Genomic DNA, 13,332 nt, shown 5'->3' with positions numbered 1-13,332 from the left:
GGGACCAGGCAGACAGGCATGCCTGCTGACAGAGAGGGACAAACGGGTATGTTGTCCCAGGCCCATGGAAAGAGGTGGGCCAGAATTTGGTCCACATTGTATGTATTGAGAAAGGGCCCTTTCCCAATCGGGTCCACACTTCATGTATTAACAAAGGGCCCTTTCCCAATAGGTTCCACATTGTATGAATTAAGAAAGGGCCCTTTACCAATCGGGTCCACATTTTGTGTATTAAGAAAGGCCCCTTTCCCATGACTTTGCCCCAGGCCCACCCAAAGCTTCCAGCTGCCCTGCAGACAGCCATATTCCAGCCTCTCTCTGGAGACGTTTTTAAGTCCTCTGGAGCAGTTTTTAAGTCCTCTGTCTATTACAGACTAATCCTCCCGTCAGCCATTCCTCGGATGGCTAGTTGACAGTATTGGTGAACATTTTCATTTCAGGCACACGGCACGTGCATTAGGTGGGTTTTCAGATGTCAAAACAGACATTTGGTCAGCGCTGCGCTGGTTTTTAATGTGTTTCAGTGAGTGCTAGAGAGAGCGCTGGTGGGTTGCTGCCAAATGACTGACTGACAGACAGGGCACTCGCTCAGCCGTGGCCCTGAAAGGGCCCCTGATTACAAAGACAAACATGTGCTGGCTTTAGAGAGGATTTATATAATAGGAACATGAGAATGCTGCTAAAACTAGAGTTACAGGTATATTATTAACATTGTATTTATCTTGACAGAGAGGGTTTGAGTCACATGAGTGTTATGAATGCAAAAATGCTTAGTAAGGCATAGATACATTGTTAAAAGTACTACATTTAAAATGTTTGATTAAATTTGGATCTGGAATAAGAGTGTCTCCTTAGTGATCTCAAAATATGTCTTGTGTTTTCTCAGCCAGCTAGAACTTGTAAGCAGGGTATATAAAGTTTAGCTTCTGTGGATGGAAATCAGAATTATTTGATGTGATGTGATAATGTGATAATGAGGATATTTCCACCATAACGAAGGAGATTTTGCCAGTTGATTCAGACAAAGCATTTTCCCAGTGTTTCTCTGGCAATTCCAAGCAATGTTTCCACTCTCCCTCAAGACTGCCCAGGCCTAAAATAGTCCATGTGACATTAAGCCAAGACGGAGAGGGTGAAAAAAGACGGGGGAGGTTCACTGACCATTCCTGTCAAATCATACTGACTGAAACGGCATGTTCCAATGCAGTTGCACAGTCTCAAGGGAACTATTATGTTAAGAGGAAACTTTTCAGAGCATTCACCCAACTATTAATCGGCCCTTGCGCTTTCATACACAATACTGGCAAGTTGTAAAGCATTATCAAAATATGACAGTGACTTCAACTACACTTGGGTTTTTAAGATTCTTATCCCAAAGCACAGAACCAGAAGAAATACAAGATAAAAATGTTTTATTACACATTATTTACATATTAACAGAATTACTCAATTACTGTACAGCAGCATTATCCTGGGAATTTAACAACAACTTAACATTTTCAGCGATGTAGTACAAATGAGTAGAAAATGAACCATTAATTAGTAAAATGTGAACCTATTACAGTGAATACTGGTGATGGTAGAGCTTAGAAAAAGCTAACCTAATCTCCATCGGAGCAGCTTTAAAAACACTCTGAGCTAAACACAGATGAACCATGATCATCAATCCAATTACAGTACATTATTCTGATTCTTATGTGAACGATCTCACATAATAACCTTCACATAATCTATAATTACAATCATATTATCCAGAGGAAGGCAATGGTGAACGTGGGTTTAGCCCTCAGGTGAGTAAATCTTGATGAGATGCTGTACTCCAGATGGATAACCAGTCATTGGACACCTCTGGTTGGTCTTGACGTACGTGTATATGCATCGATAGCAAAACACAAATCCTGAAGTGGAGAGAGCAGTGTCGTTGGCACGCACTTTTCGGCAGAGGGGGCACAGTTTGCTGTGAACGCCCGCGGCCACCTGGTCATCCAGGTGCACTGGGGGAGGCGGGGTGGGCAGGGTGGTGAGGGATTTAACGCTGTTCTGGTTCTCCGAAGAGTACCACCACTCCAGGAACTGCAGGAAGAACACACCCAAGGACAGACTGGTGGACAGGGACATTGCCACACCACCCATGGCGGATGAGAAAACCCGCTGCAGTTTCACTCCAATGCTGAAAAAAATAAGGCAAATGCATTAATTTGAATGAGTTAAGCTTACACAATCACTTGAATGCACTAAAGCAGTTAGACTCGCATGCATTTTCTGAAACAAACTAGCTTTGGACAATGGTAAAATGGTGGAATGCATTTATTTATCTAGTGCTTTTCCAATCCTTTGAGCACTCAAAGCGCTTTACAATGTATGCCACACACATTCACCCAAAACTAACTAAACAAGTACAGCTCATTTAAGCAGAGAAATCTCTTAACAGGTAAGAGGACATGTCAAGAATTCATGGCCTCATATCACAAGAAAAAAAAAATGCTGCGTTTTCAAAACTTCTATCTCACCTTGGACTTGTGCCGATGGGGCTGCTGGGTTTGAGATCCAGACTTTGGATGTCGTGTGCTGTGAGGTGTGCCAGCTTGACCCCTGCCAGCCACAGCAAAGGGGAATGTGTGCGTGTGTGCCCAAACACGTACAGCAACTGCTGGCAGAAGACCCAGCCTTCCCAGGCCATGCTGACAAACGGGTAGGCCACCAGGAAGGCCCTGTACATCTTCTGTGCCAGGGACTGGGGCAGGCGTATGGAGAAGTCATCCTCGTCCCGCTGGCGAGCCAGCACCTTCTCCAGTTTGGCTCGCAGGTATGGGAGGAGGGCCAGGAGGAGGAGAGACCGCAGGTGCTGCTTCCGCCTCAGGCCAAGATGAGCAGGCCGGGCAAGATCCGAGCCCGCCACCCGCTTCAGACCGTAGAAGTTCTCGGAGAAGGAGGCACTTGAACGAGACAGGAAATGGTGTTGCAATAACAAATCCAGGAGAGCGTAGATCTCGTCAAACCTCCTCCACAGCACTCCATACCGAGAGGGGTTGGACTCTGCAAGGATCTGCATCAACAACATGGAAATTCATATACACTAAGTTAATAATGCCTGTAAAATAACGTCATAATTATGGGCACCCTCACATTAAAAATGTTGTGTAATGCAGTATCAAAAATGCAGTTTCACGTTCATTACTGCACTATTATATTGCCGTGTAGTGAATGCAGTGTTTATGAACACAAACCACAGGCTACTGCAAAACAGTGTAGTGAATTCTAATACACTCAAAAAAATGCAGTGTTGTGCTGCTGTTTGTTTACATAATGGAAAATGGGCGTGTAGACTAATGCCAGGGGCTTCTTCTTATTTCACTAAAATATTTAATTCGTGTTTGCAAAGTTACCTTGATTGCATGTTGCAAGGCAGGCTTGACAGCGCCCATCAAAGAATCCTGCGCCAGAACTTCAAATATCGAAGGCCTGTCATCGGATGATGCTGAGGTTAAATGTGCCCCATGTTCCGCCATGGCAAGTGAGTTTACTTGTTCGTAACCTTGAAGAAGTGGTGACCACGAAGGTACATACGCACTTAGGTGTGCTGCCTAAAGTAAAATGTATGTTTTGCATATGAAAAGTTTAGCTGAGGCAGAACACTTAAATGTTAAGCAAATGTATGTCCTCCGTAGTGTTTTGTGCAACCTCCAGTACCATCCGTGTTTACCAGCGGATAATTGTACACTTCCGGTGTTACATTTTAAGCAGTCCCCCACTACACTTCACTTTTCCCCTTCCTCTCCGTTTTTTTTCCTCCGAGAGCATTCCATCTTCGGCTAACCTCCCAGCTGCAGTCAAAGGAGGCAAAAGCATCCTCTGTCAAACTGCTGTGACGAGCATAGCTTAAGCTAACCGACATTTTCAACTACCGTCTCATCTGCGTAAGAATGTTGTCTTCGATATACGATGTCTGATCGACTTTAATGTGAAGTGTTATGGACATGATTGCCAGTCAACCGGGCGAACCAGCTGGCTAGCCCATTTAGCTCTCATAGCTATCGGCTACGATACATCAGCTGTTTTGGGGTCACACCCAATTCTGATTTCAGTGTCAATTTTAAACGTTATTTTCACGTTTACATACTGTGTTGAATTGTGCATGTCCTTGTAAACAAGAACTGATGAATTTGTTGTGCAAAACGTGAATAATTAGCTATGCTACTGGTCCTACATCAATGATCAAGATGCTCTGGACTGAGCTGCCAGGGGAAAGCTAACTGATGGCTAACCATATTAGCTAGATCTTAGCTCAAAAAGAGGGCAGTTTATATGGCGAAATGACTTGGACATGTACCTGAATGATTGGAAACTATCATTCTGCCTCGAGATTGTGTACATCTAAATACAGTGGTTTTCCAATCGCAACTCTCTTCTTCCAATGGTGGAAATGTATCTGGTGCAACATCTGGATGGTAGCAGCATCACGACTGACGATGCTCTGTTTTGGCATTCAATGTGGCGGTTGTTTTCGTTGTGTTTTGCATCGAATGGTGCCTTCGCTGTAAAAATGAAATGTTTATTGCCTTTATTGATGATGTTTTGGATGCCTTATAAGAAAAAGAAAATATTACTTCCGTACATAATCTTCATCATCTATTTCTAAATGGAAAATTCCCAAGACATCGATATCAGCATGCACAACAAATACAACTGAAACACTACAGATGCTAAATAAATAGATGCACATGAATTATTATCGAGGAGAATCTCAAACTTAGCCATGACTAAGCTTATGTAGTATTGTGGGGACTCCTGACCTTTTTTCCCTGATTATTCTTCTGTGTTTTTTGGATCACAGTATTATTCTTGCTATTCATATTTTTTCTAATTTGTTTGAATAGAAAAAAAATGCATTAGTTTATAAGTTGAGTTGCATCCTTATACTGTAAAGTTATGTGTGTGTCCTTTCTTTCATTTTGAATGCAGGTTTGAACAGCTGCCAAGATGACCGACTCAAAGTATTTTACAACTAACAAAAAAGGTGGGTGTGCTTCCAGAATTGTATGACCTTTCATCATTTATCAATATTTGTCATGAATCTTTATCAACCATATGCACGTTGTGACACACATTTTTAATGAAAGGTATGAAATCTGTTTATTGCAGGTGAAATCTTTGAATTAAAGGCCGAACTGAACAATGAGAAGAAGGAGAAGAGGAAAGAGGCGGTGAAGAAGGTGATTGCCGCCATGACAGTGGGCAAAGATGTCAGGTGAGATTACTGCACGCCAGTGTGATGGACTCCAGACGGTTGAGCTCAGTGTGGAAGGCGATAAACCTCTCTCCCGAAGCCTCATACAGATAGGCTACTAATTTAGTAGCCTGGCTTTTGGCTTATGTTGCTGTGTGTCTGCCTCCCATCCTGCAGTTTGTTTTGAGGTCGCTTGTTTGAGACTGAGCTTGGATTGTGCAGGATGATAATGTTTTTTTCACCAGCAGTAATTTGACCTTATGTGTCTAGTATCAACAAGTGTTGTATGTGAATGTGACGATTCCTCTAGATTTGAGGAGAATGACATTGAAGGGTTTTTATCCATTCATGTCACTCAATTGGCCACTGTTATTCTTCAATACATTGAAAACTTCAATTGGCCTTTTCATGTGATATCGGCCTTCTTTGAATCAATGGAAGTGTAATTTGCATGTGGTGGCATAGACAAATAGATATGCTGCTGTTTTCTGTCTGAAACTGGTTGTCGTTCATACCTAATTTGCTTCAAAATTGAACTTGTTTGACATCACTGCGAGAAGGTCCTGTCTCTACAATTGTTTTTCTCTGTGCCTACTGTAAGTGTATCTGCACGTGAATTTGCACTGTTACTCTAATTCTATTTTCTGTGTTATTGTCTCCGTGTCCAGCTCTCTGTTCCCTGACGTGGTGAACTGCATGCAGACCGATAACCTGGAGCTGAAGAAGCTGGTGTACCTGTACCTGATGAACTACGCCAAGAGCCAGCCAGACATGGCCATCATGGCTGTCAACAGCTTTGTCAAGGCAAGACACATTTTATGTCTATCAATGTGTTATAACTGGGGGCAGCCGTAGCCTCGTGGTTAGGGAGGTGGCCTTAAAATCAGAGGGTTGCAGGTTCAAATCCGGCCTTTACTCCTCCCTACACCCCCATCCAAGGCTGAAGTGTTCTTGAGCAAGGCATCTAACCCCACATTACTCCAGGGAGTGTAACCAATACCCTGTAATTCCATAAATCAGCTAAGTGTAATGTAGTGTAATAACTGTTGCTTTTCTATGCGTGGAGAGTGGCTGTACCAGATATTGGTGTGTAGGGTTATGTGATCACAACACAACCTGAATGTTCACTGTGTCTTTCTGTAGTGACGCATGTTTATCAATGTAGTGTGGTTTTTTTATGTGTGGAAAAAGGTTGTTTTTGCACACTGCAATTCAACTAAGTGACAAAATAGTGACAAAAATGTGCAACATGCTGATCCCCTGATTATAAGTGCACATATGCAGTAGCTATATTATTCTTGGAGCAGGTAGTTTTCATACTTTGTGTTTTGTCCATTTTCATTAGTAGTCCCATGAATACTATGTTTTTTCTTTAGGACTGTGAGGACCCCAACCCTCTGATCCGGGCGCTGGCGGTGCGCACCATGGGCTGCATCCGCGTGGACAAGATCACGGAGTACCTGTGCGAGCCGCTGAGGAAGTGTCTGAAGGACGAGGACCCGTACGTCAGGAAGACGGCGGCCGTGTGCGTGGCCAAGCTGCACGACATCAACGCCCAGATGGTGGAGGACCAGGGCTTTCTGGACTCCCTCAGGGACCTCATCGCAGACTCCAACCCCATGGTAAGGTGTTGTGTAGTGTTCACATGTGTATTGCAGACTCATGTCTCATCAGAGGGAGCAGGACTAAACATATGGATCACTGAAACCATGTGTGGTCTGATGACACAAAGATAAACAAATTGGCTTTAGATAGTGTCAAATATGTGTGGTGGTAACCAAGTGAGGTGCACAGAAGAGAAGAGTTGTGTGCCTAAAGTCAAGCATGGTGGTGGGACTGACATGGTTTGGGGCGGCTGCGTGAATGCCCTCAACGTTGGGAGCTGAATTTCGCCAAAAGAAACACGTGTGTCAACATGTACTGTGACTACTGAAGCAAATCATGATCCTCTCTATAGGATTTTAACTTAGGGTGTAGACACTTTTCAGAGGTACATTTTGAATTATTTTGAGTGGGAATTTCAGCAGTTATATACGTTGCACGCTGGTTACTATACAGTATGTACTTAAAAATGTGCAGAAATGTGACTTCTGTGACGCACTGTTGGGTCATTTGTAATTTCAGTGTTTTATATGTGACACAGCGTTAGCAATGTTGCCATTACTTCAGAATAGTATTATTAGTATATTTTTCTCTCTCTCTCTCTCTCTTTCTCTCTCTCTCTCTCTCTCTCTCTCTCTCTCTCTCTCTCTCTCTCTCTCTCTCTCTCTCTCTCTCTCTCTCTCTCTCTCTCTCTCTCTCTCTCTCTCTCTCTCCATTCAGGTGGTGGCCAATGCCGTGGCTGCTCTGTCGGAGATCAGTGAGTCCCACCCCAACAGCAACCTGCTGGACCTGAACCCCCAGAACATCAACAAGCTCCTGACGGCCCTGAACGAGTGCACCGAGTGGGGCCAGATCTTCATCCTCGACTGCCTGTCCAACTACAACCCCAAAGACGAGCGGGAGGCCCAAAGGTGAGCCATGCACAAGATACCAGAGGTTACAAGACTAGGTTCATCTCTTTCCTTATCTTCAGTCACCGTCTTTCCATCATAAAAAAAATAAATTAATTAGAAATAAGCTTTATCTTATGCACTAATCCTGCTTGGCCTGTTATATATGCTCTATATACTCACACATTTTGTATGCTACTGATTATGTCCTTTTTTGCATTCCGCTTTGAATAAAAGCATCTCTGTGTTCTAATGTACAACATATTCCAAATGACTTGTTTCACTTGTCAAATTCAGCCAAGTCATGGGCTGGTTGAATGATCACCTGCTTGAATTGGACAGGTAAATCAAGGTGATTTGGAATATGTGGTCCTGCATTGTATCTAATGAATCCATTTTGCCCATCACTGTCTAAATGTAATGTACTGTCAGCCAGAGCTAGTGACGTCATGCTCCAGCCTTCGCCACCAGAGGGCAGAGTCGAGCTGTGCTTGCGCAGCAAGCAAGAATGCTGGAGTTGTCCTTTATCAGTAGATGAAGGCCATAGACAGTAGAGAAGGAAAGAAGGCTAGGCAGGTTAAGACTTGAACATATGCTGAAAGTGTATCTTTCTTTCTCAAGGTGTGGTTACTTTGGCAGCCATCAATGGTGTCTTTGTCAATGCCATTGTGATAAGGTTGGGTCATATGATGGATGTCAAGACGGATTCCTTTCACGCTAAAGCTTGTCAAGTCTGTGCACCATGTAGTTTGGTGCCATTTGCCCTCAATAGTTGAAGAGTTCAGATGCAAAAGCCCCTAACTCCATTTCTGAAAACCTGCACTTCTATATTTTTAGAGAACTCCGTTGTTGGTTTGGTTTACATTCATGTACTTGATAATACATTTAAATAGTTATATTACAAAAAAAAAATTAAAAAAATATGTGATTTTGATAGCTTTGTATTAAATGAAAATGAATTAAGATATTTTTTTTCTGAAAAGGCACTTAGGGGGTTTTGCATCTGAACTCTTCAGTTAGAGAAGTTGTCAGAGCAATAAAACGTACAGTAATCACAGGATAATCAACATTTCAGGATGAGACCAGTTAGGTGGTGCAACCACAGCTATGTCACTATTGTATGGATATAAATTGATTGATTGTTTAATTAATTGATTTTTTTTCAAGTAGATTCAATGCTTGTACATTCATTACCAATAACTAAATAATTAATGGGCATTAGCTGTGGTTGTACCACCTGACGTCTGCTACTAAAAACTGTACATAGTTTTTTTTCCAGACAGTCAGCTGGTGATGCTGATCCATTTCCGCTGCTCTCCCCCTTCTCCCCACAGCATCTGCGAGCGCGTCACCCCGCGCCTGTCCCACGCCAACTCGGCGGTGGTGCTGTCGGCTGTCAAGGTGCTGATGAAGTTCCTGGAGCTGCTGCCTAAGGAGTCGGACTACTACAACACCCTGCTGAAGAAGCTGTCCCCCCCGCTGGTCACGCTGCTCTCCGGGGAGCCAGAGGTGCAGTACGTGGCCCTCCGCAACATCAACCTCATCGTGCAGAAGAGGTCAGTCACGTAGATGCACAAGAGGCACTCGTGCATACACACACACACACACACACACACACACACACACACACACACACACACACACACACACACACACACACACACACACACTTACACGCGTGCACATGTGCAGCACTCACTCGCCACAACAAGATCCATCTATTCACACACACACACACACACACACACACACACACACACACACACACACACACACACACACACACACACACACACACACACAGGCCAGGGTAATTCATAGTATTTGGCCCTCTGGAAGATCAAACCCATCATGCAGAAGAGGTCAGTCAGTCTGTCTGTCAGCCACATAAACACATAATTCACACCTGCCAGAACAAGGTCTAGCTACAAGACTTGCGCGACACGAGTTGTTCACTCCAGGTTCAGAAAAAAAGCAAAGCAAATTGTCTGTCAATTTTTTGCCTGTTCACCATTTCCCATCACACTCTGTAACATTTCCGCTGTACTGTGCATAAATTGATAGTTCTTTTTTTTCCATATTTGTTCATCAGCACTATTATAATGTTATGATGTGTAATTTAAATGATGAGAATCTGCATCTGACCACTCAAATATCGTTGTCCTCTTGTAATTTACCTCACATACATTGCATGACATTTACTGCTGTTGTAAGATATGCAAAGTATGAGATAACATACTGGGAAGTTGTATTGTATTGTCACCCTCTAACCCACTTCCCTCTTGATATGCAGGCCGGAGATCCTGAAACAGGAAATCAAAGTGTTCTTTGTCAAGTACAATGACCCCATTTACGTCAAGCTGGAGAAGCTGGACATCATGATCCGCTTGGCCTCCCAGGCCAACATTGCCCAGGTACTATTGCTAACAGAAATCCATACCTAGTATTGTTGGCCAATATCGCCCAGGCACTGAAGCTAGAAACGGAAACCCATACCTACTGTTGTTAACAAACTTTGCCCAGGTGTTACTGAAGTCTCTAGTCTGTTGGCATTTGCCCTCAACAGTAAGTTGTCAGAGCAACACACATACATGCCAGAGCCACTGAAGGTGCTGAACTACTGAAGCTAGTTCCCAAATCAGAAACCCATACTTAGTAGTGTTGTCTGAGTGACCTGAGAATTCCCCTGTCTACCACATGGTTCAGGTTTTGCAGAAAGCTCCTGAAACAGAAACGATGTGAGATGCCTTAGATTTCCCCTTTCTCACAAAAAGAGTGCTGTGAATACCCTCTTCCCATTTTACTGGCATTCATTTCACATGGCAGTTTATCTTCTCTTGCCCGTTACAACACGGTTGTTAAAGCTTACACAAGACACTGGTGCCATAAAACGGTCACACATGGATTTAGTATTTTAGTTGCTTAAGTTGAAGACAAGTTAAGGCAGGCCTCTTGTCTCGATGACAGGGCTGCCCTCTGTAATAAGGTAAACAAAACTCATGGTTAGGCAATAGGCACTTAACTGTCTCGGCCCAACCCCTTTTGATTTGCTTAGATCCTTAAGGAGTAGGATGGAGGAGGTGCCCCTTGGTAAACAAACCATCTATTTATGAAACGCACCTGTGCTTTGAATTTCTGTCTCAAGGTCACTTTGATACCTGTCTATTATCCACAGCTTCCTTGTCTGAGAAATCAGTGTAAAGCATCAATGATAAAAGATGGAACACTATGCATATGAAAGGTCATTGTCATTGTGACACAGCACACCACAGTGCACTGATTGTAGTCGAGGTGGCAGCCCAACAAGTGTTATAAGGAATTGTAGTACAGGTGAAGGGGTCATGTACAGGGTATTTTAGTCCAGGATAGTGTTTCTCAACAGGGGCTCTACAGCCCCCGGGGGGTGCTGGGCAGCTCTAGAGGGGTGTTGAGAAGGAGCCAGCTTTGGGGGAGACTGCTAAGGGGGCTTATTATGAACTCAAGGGGGGGTTGATGAGAACCACCCATCAGAATCAGTGGGTAGGTAGTATTCAGTGTAAACCGTATTGAAATGTCACCTCATCTTTACATCTGATCTCCATCTGCAGGTCCTTGCAGAGCTGAAGGAGTACGCCACAGAGGTGGATGTGGACTTTGTGCGTAAGGCTGTGAGGGCCATCGGACGCTGTGCCATCAAAGTGGAGGTGAGATACAGGGCCATCGTCACCGCCTGTTAATCCCAGTTTATGTCCCCCAGGGTGATGCTCAGCAGCAGAGGTTTCAAAATGTACAAGTAAATTCATGGTGTCACTACTAGCACATGTTATTATATGGTTGTGACGTCATCGGTCGAATGCTCCATTCATTTCAACGGGACTCCCCAACGTTCGCACGTCTGTTATTTTTCGATAACGGACGGGTTGATCTATAACAGACCGCTGTCAATGGCAACAAGACTTTTCATTGCTAAAGCGACTTTTCAACAAGCCTCTAATCAGCTGCTGTGATAGACAACACCTGTTGTCCTGGCTACCTAGCTGTTAGCGGTGTTCCACAACGGCACTGTTTTTGCGCAGCGACAATCCTTTGACATTAAAAACTAGAATAGCCCAGACTTCACATTAAATAGGCTTAAAGAAATGTCCCTGCCATGTGTGAATCATTTAAGTATATCCATATAATAAGCGGGTTAACTTTCGGCGAGTCGGTCGCTTTGTGGAATAGCAGCACTTCAGAGAGAACAAGACCCCTCCGCTCCGCGTCGGGGTCTAAAGATTCTCTCTGTCGTGCTGCTATTCCACGGTAGCGACCTTCTCGCCGAACGTTAACCCTTACATATTACATAGCTGTTACACCAGTTATTCCATTGTACCTAATGAGGTAGACTCTGTTGTTACTGAACAGCAAAAATCTAACCAACCACGAATTTGATCCAACCAGCGCAGCCATGAAATAGCCACAGCTGCTTAACCGGCTTTAAACGAAAACAAACAAAATGATCCAACCAGCGCAGTTAGCTGATTGTAAGACTAGTGCAGAGATCTGTTTTACTCTGATAAGTTACTTGTGTTGGAAGAAACATTTATTTTTTTACTTAAAACTTTGACATCTCTGTTCAGCAGCCATGCAGGGTAATGCAACATCCCATGGCCGGGGGAAAGCAGTGTTTCATTTACCAGGATACAATGAGTTTTACATTACAATGATACAATGACTACAATTTTACATTACAATGATGCAAGGAGTTTTATTTGCCACATGCATAGAATTACAACAGTAAAACAATTTCAGGCGATTATTTCCTGCTTTCTACCCCGGTCATGTCCTTTATTGTATTTTGACTGCAGTTTGTTTTGGGACTTTGTTTTGCATATTAGCACCTGAGGACACAATGTACTGAACTGGAAGAGCAGAATTGCATTAACAATTCATGGTTGTCTTGTTTCTAATCGCTGAGTTGGTGCACAGAATTATTATGTGTTATTGTGCCTGTCTCTGTCTTCTGCTGTTTCCTGCACCGCCCTAATGAATTCAGTCTTGCTTGTCTGTGGCAGCTGTGCATGGCCTAGTAGTGGTTAAAGGGCTCTGCATACTTCACGTGCGCACTTTGTCGCGAGTGGCGCGAGAACCATTAATGACGTCATCACTTGCGACAGACTATTCATACTTCAAAAGCGCCTTGCTCGCATTGTCGGAAGTGCCCTCTGCTGTTCATGAGAGAAACGGCAGTATTTTTCGCAACTCGCAGCGTGAGTTCTACTGATGTATAAAATAGAAAGCCAAACACGGCTGCTGTAGGGCTACTGAACGTCTGACTTGTGACTTACCACATTGAAACATATATTTTTTTGTTGTAGCCTACATTGCCAGATCATTCCAAGACCATGTGAGAGCATTGTTCTGGCGGCAGAATTTATAAATAGATCACCGAACACAACGTGCTTCTGAACAAAGTAAACAATTGTTTCACTGAACAACATTTAAGAGAGAAGATAAAATAACTCTCTATGACATTTTATTATCCTCAAAATGATGCAGGATCCATTCTGTAGTAGCCTACAGTAGTTGTAGCCTCTCTTCGCAACTCCTGCTTTGTCTGCCTACCTGCATGGTCGCTGGTGGCGCACGACCAGT

At 43.5% G+C, this 13,332-nt stretch overlaps 2 protein-coding genes across 2 annotated transcripts in view; one reads left to right on the top strand and one right to left on the bottom strand.

Moving 5' to 3' along the window:
- Nucleotides 1-1,395: 1,395 nt before the first annotated feature.
- Nucleotides 1,396-3,694, bottom strand: pex12 (peroxisomal biogenesis factor 12). The gene is made up of 3 exons (XM_063203977.1): nucleotides 3,387-3,694; nucleotides 2,511-3,046; nucleotides 1,396-2,170 (listed from the first exon to the last, which is right to left on the bottom strand). Exons 1-3 carry the CDS (start codon nucleotides 3,507-3,509, stop codon nucleotides 1,780-1,782), a joined length of 1,050 nt encoding a protein of 349 aa, XP_063060047.1. The 5' UTR covers nucleotides 3,510-3,694; the 3' UTR covers nucleotides 1,396-1,779.
- Nucleotides 3,695-3,787: 93 nt separating this feature from the next.
- The window catches only part of ap2b1 (adaptor related protein complex 2 subunit beta 1), a 64,850-nt gene continuing 55,305 nt past the window's right edge, over nucleotides 3,788-13,332 (top strand). The window contains exons 1-9 of the mRNA XM_063203976.1: nucleotides 3,788-3,917; nucleotides 4,963-5,017; nucleotides 5,143-5,248; nucleotides 5,896-6,031; nucleotides 6,604-6,849; nucleotides 7,550-7,740; nucleotides 9,054-9,275; nucleotides 10,013-10,133; nucleotides 11,307-11,402. Of these exons, the coding sequence (XP_063060046.1) occupies nucleotides 4,981-5,017; nucleotides 5,143-5,248; nucleotides 5,896-6,031; nucleotides 6,604-6,849; nucleotides 7,550-7,740; nucleotides 9,054-9,275; nucleotides 10,013-10,133; nucleotides 11,307-11,402 (1,155 nt within the window). The 5' untranslated portion in view covers nucleotides 3,788-3,917; nucleotides 4,963-4,980. The remainder of the gene's footprint in view (nucleotides 3,918-4,962; nucleotides 5,018-5,142; nucleotides 5,249-5,895; nucleotides 6,032-6,603; nucleotides 6,850-7,549; nucleotides 7,741-9,053; nucleotides 9,276-10,012; nucleotides 10,134-11,306; nucleotides 11,403-13,332) is intronic.

This window comes from Engraulis encrasicolus, chromosome 7, assembly GCF_034702125.1.
Source record: "Engraulis encrasicolus isolate BLACKSEA-1 chromosome 7, IST_EnEncr_1.0, whole genome shotgun sequence".
NCBI classification, from domain to species: Eukaryota; Metazoa; Chordata; class Actinopteri; order Clupeiformes; family Engraulidae; genus Engraulis; species Engraulis encrasicolus.
This window is presented reverse-complemented; position numbering and strand designations above follow the sequence as displayed.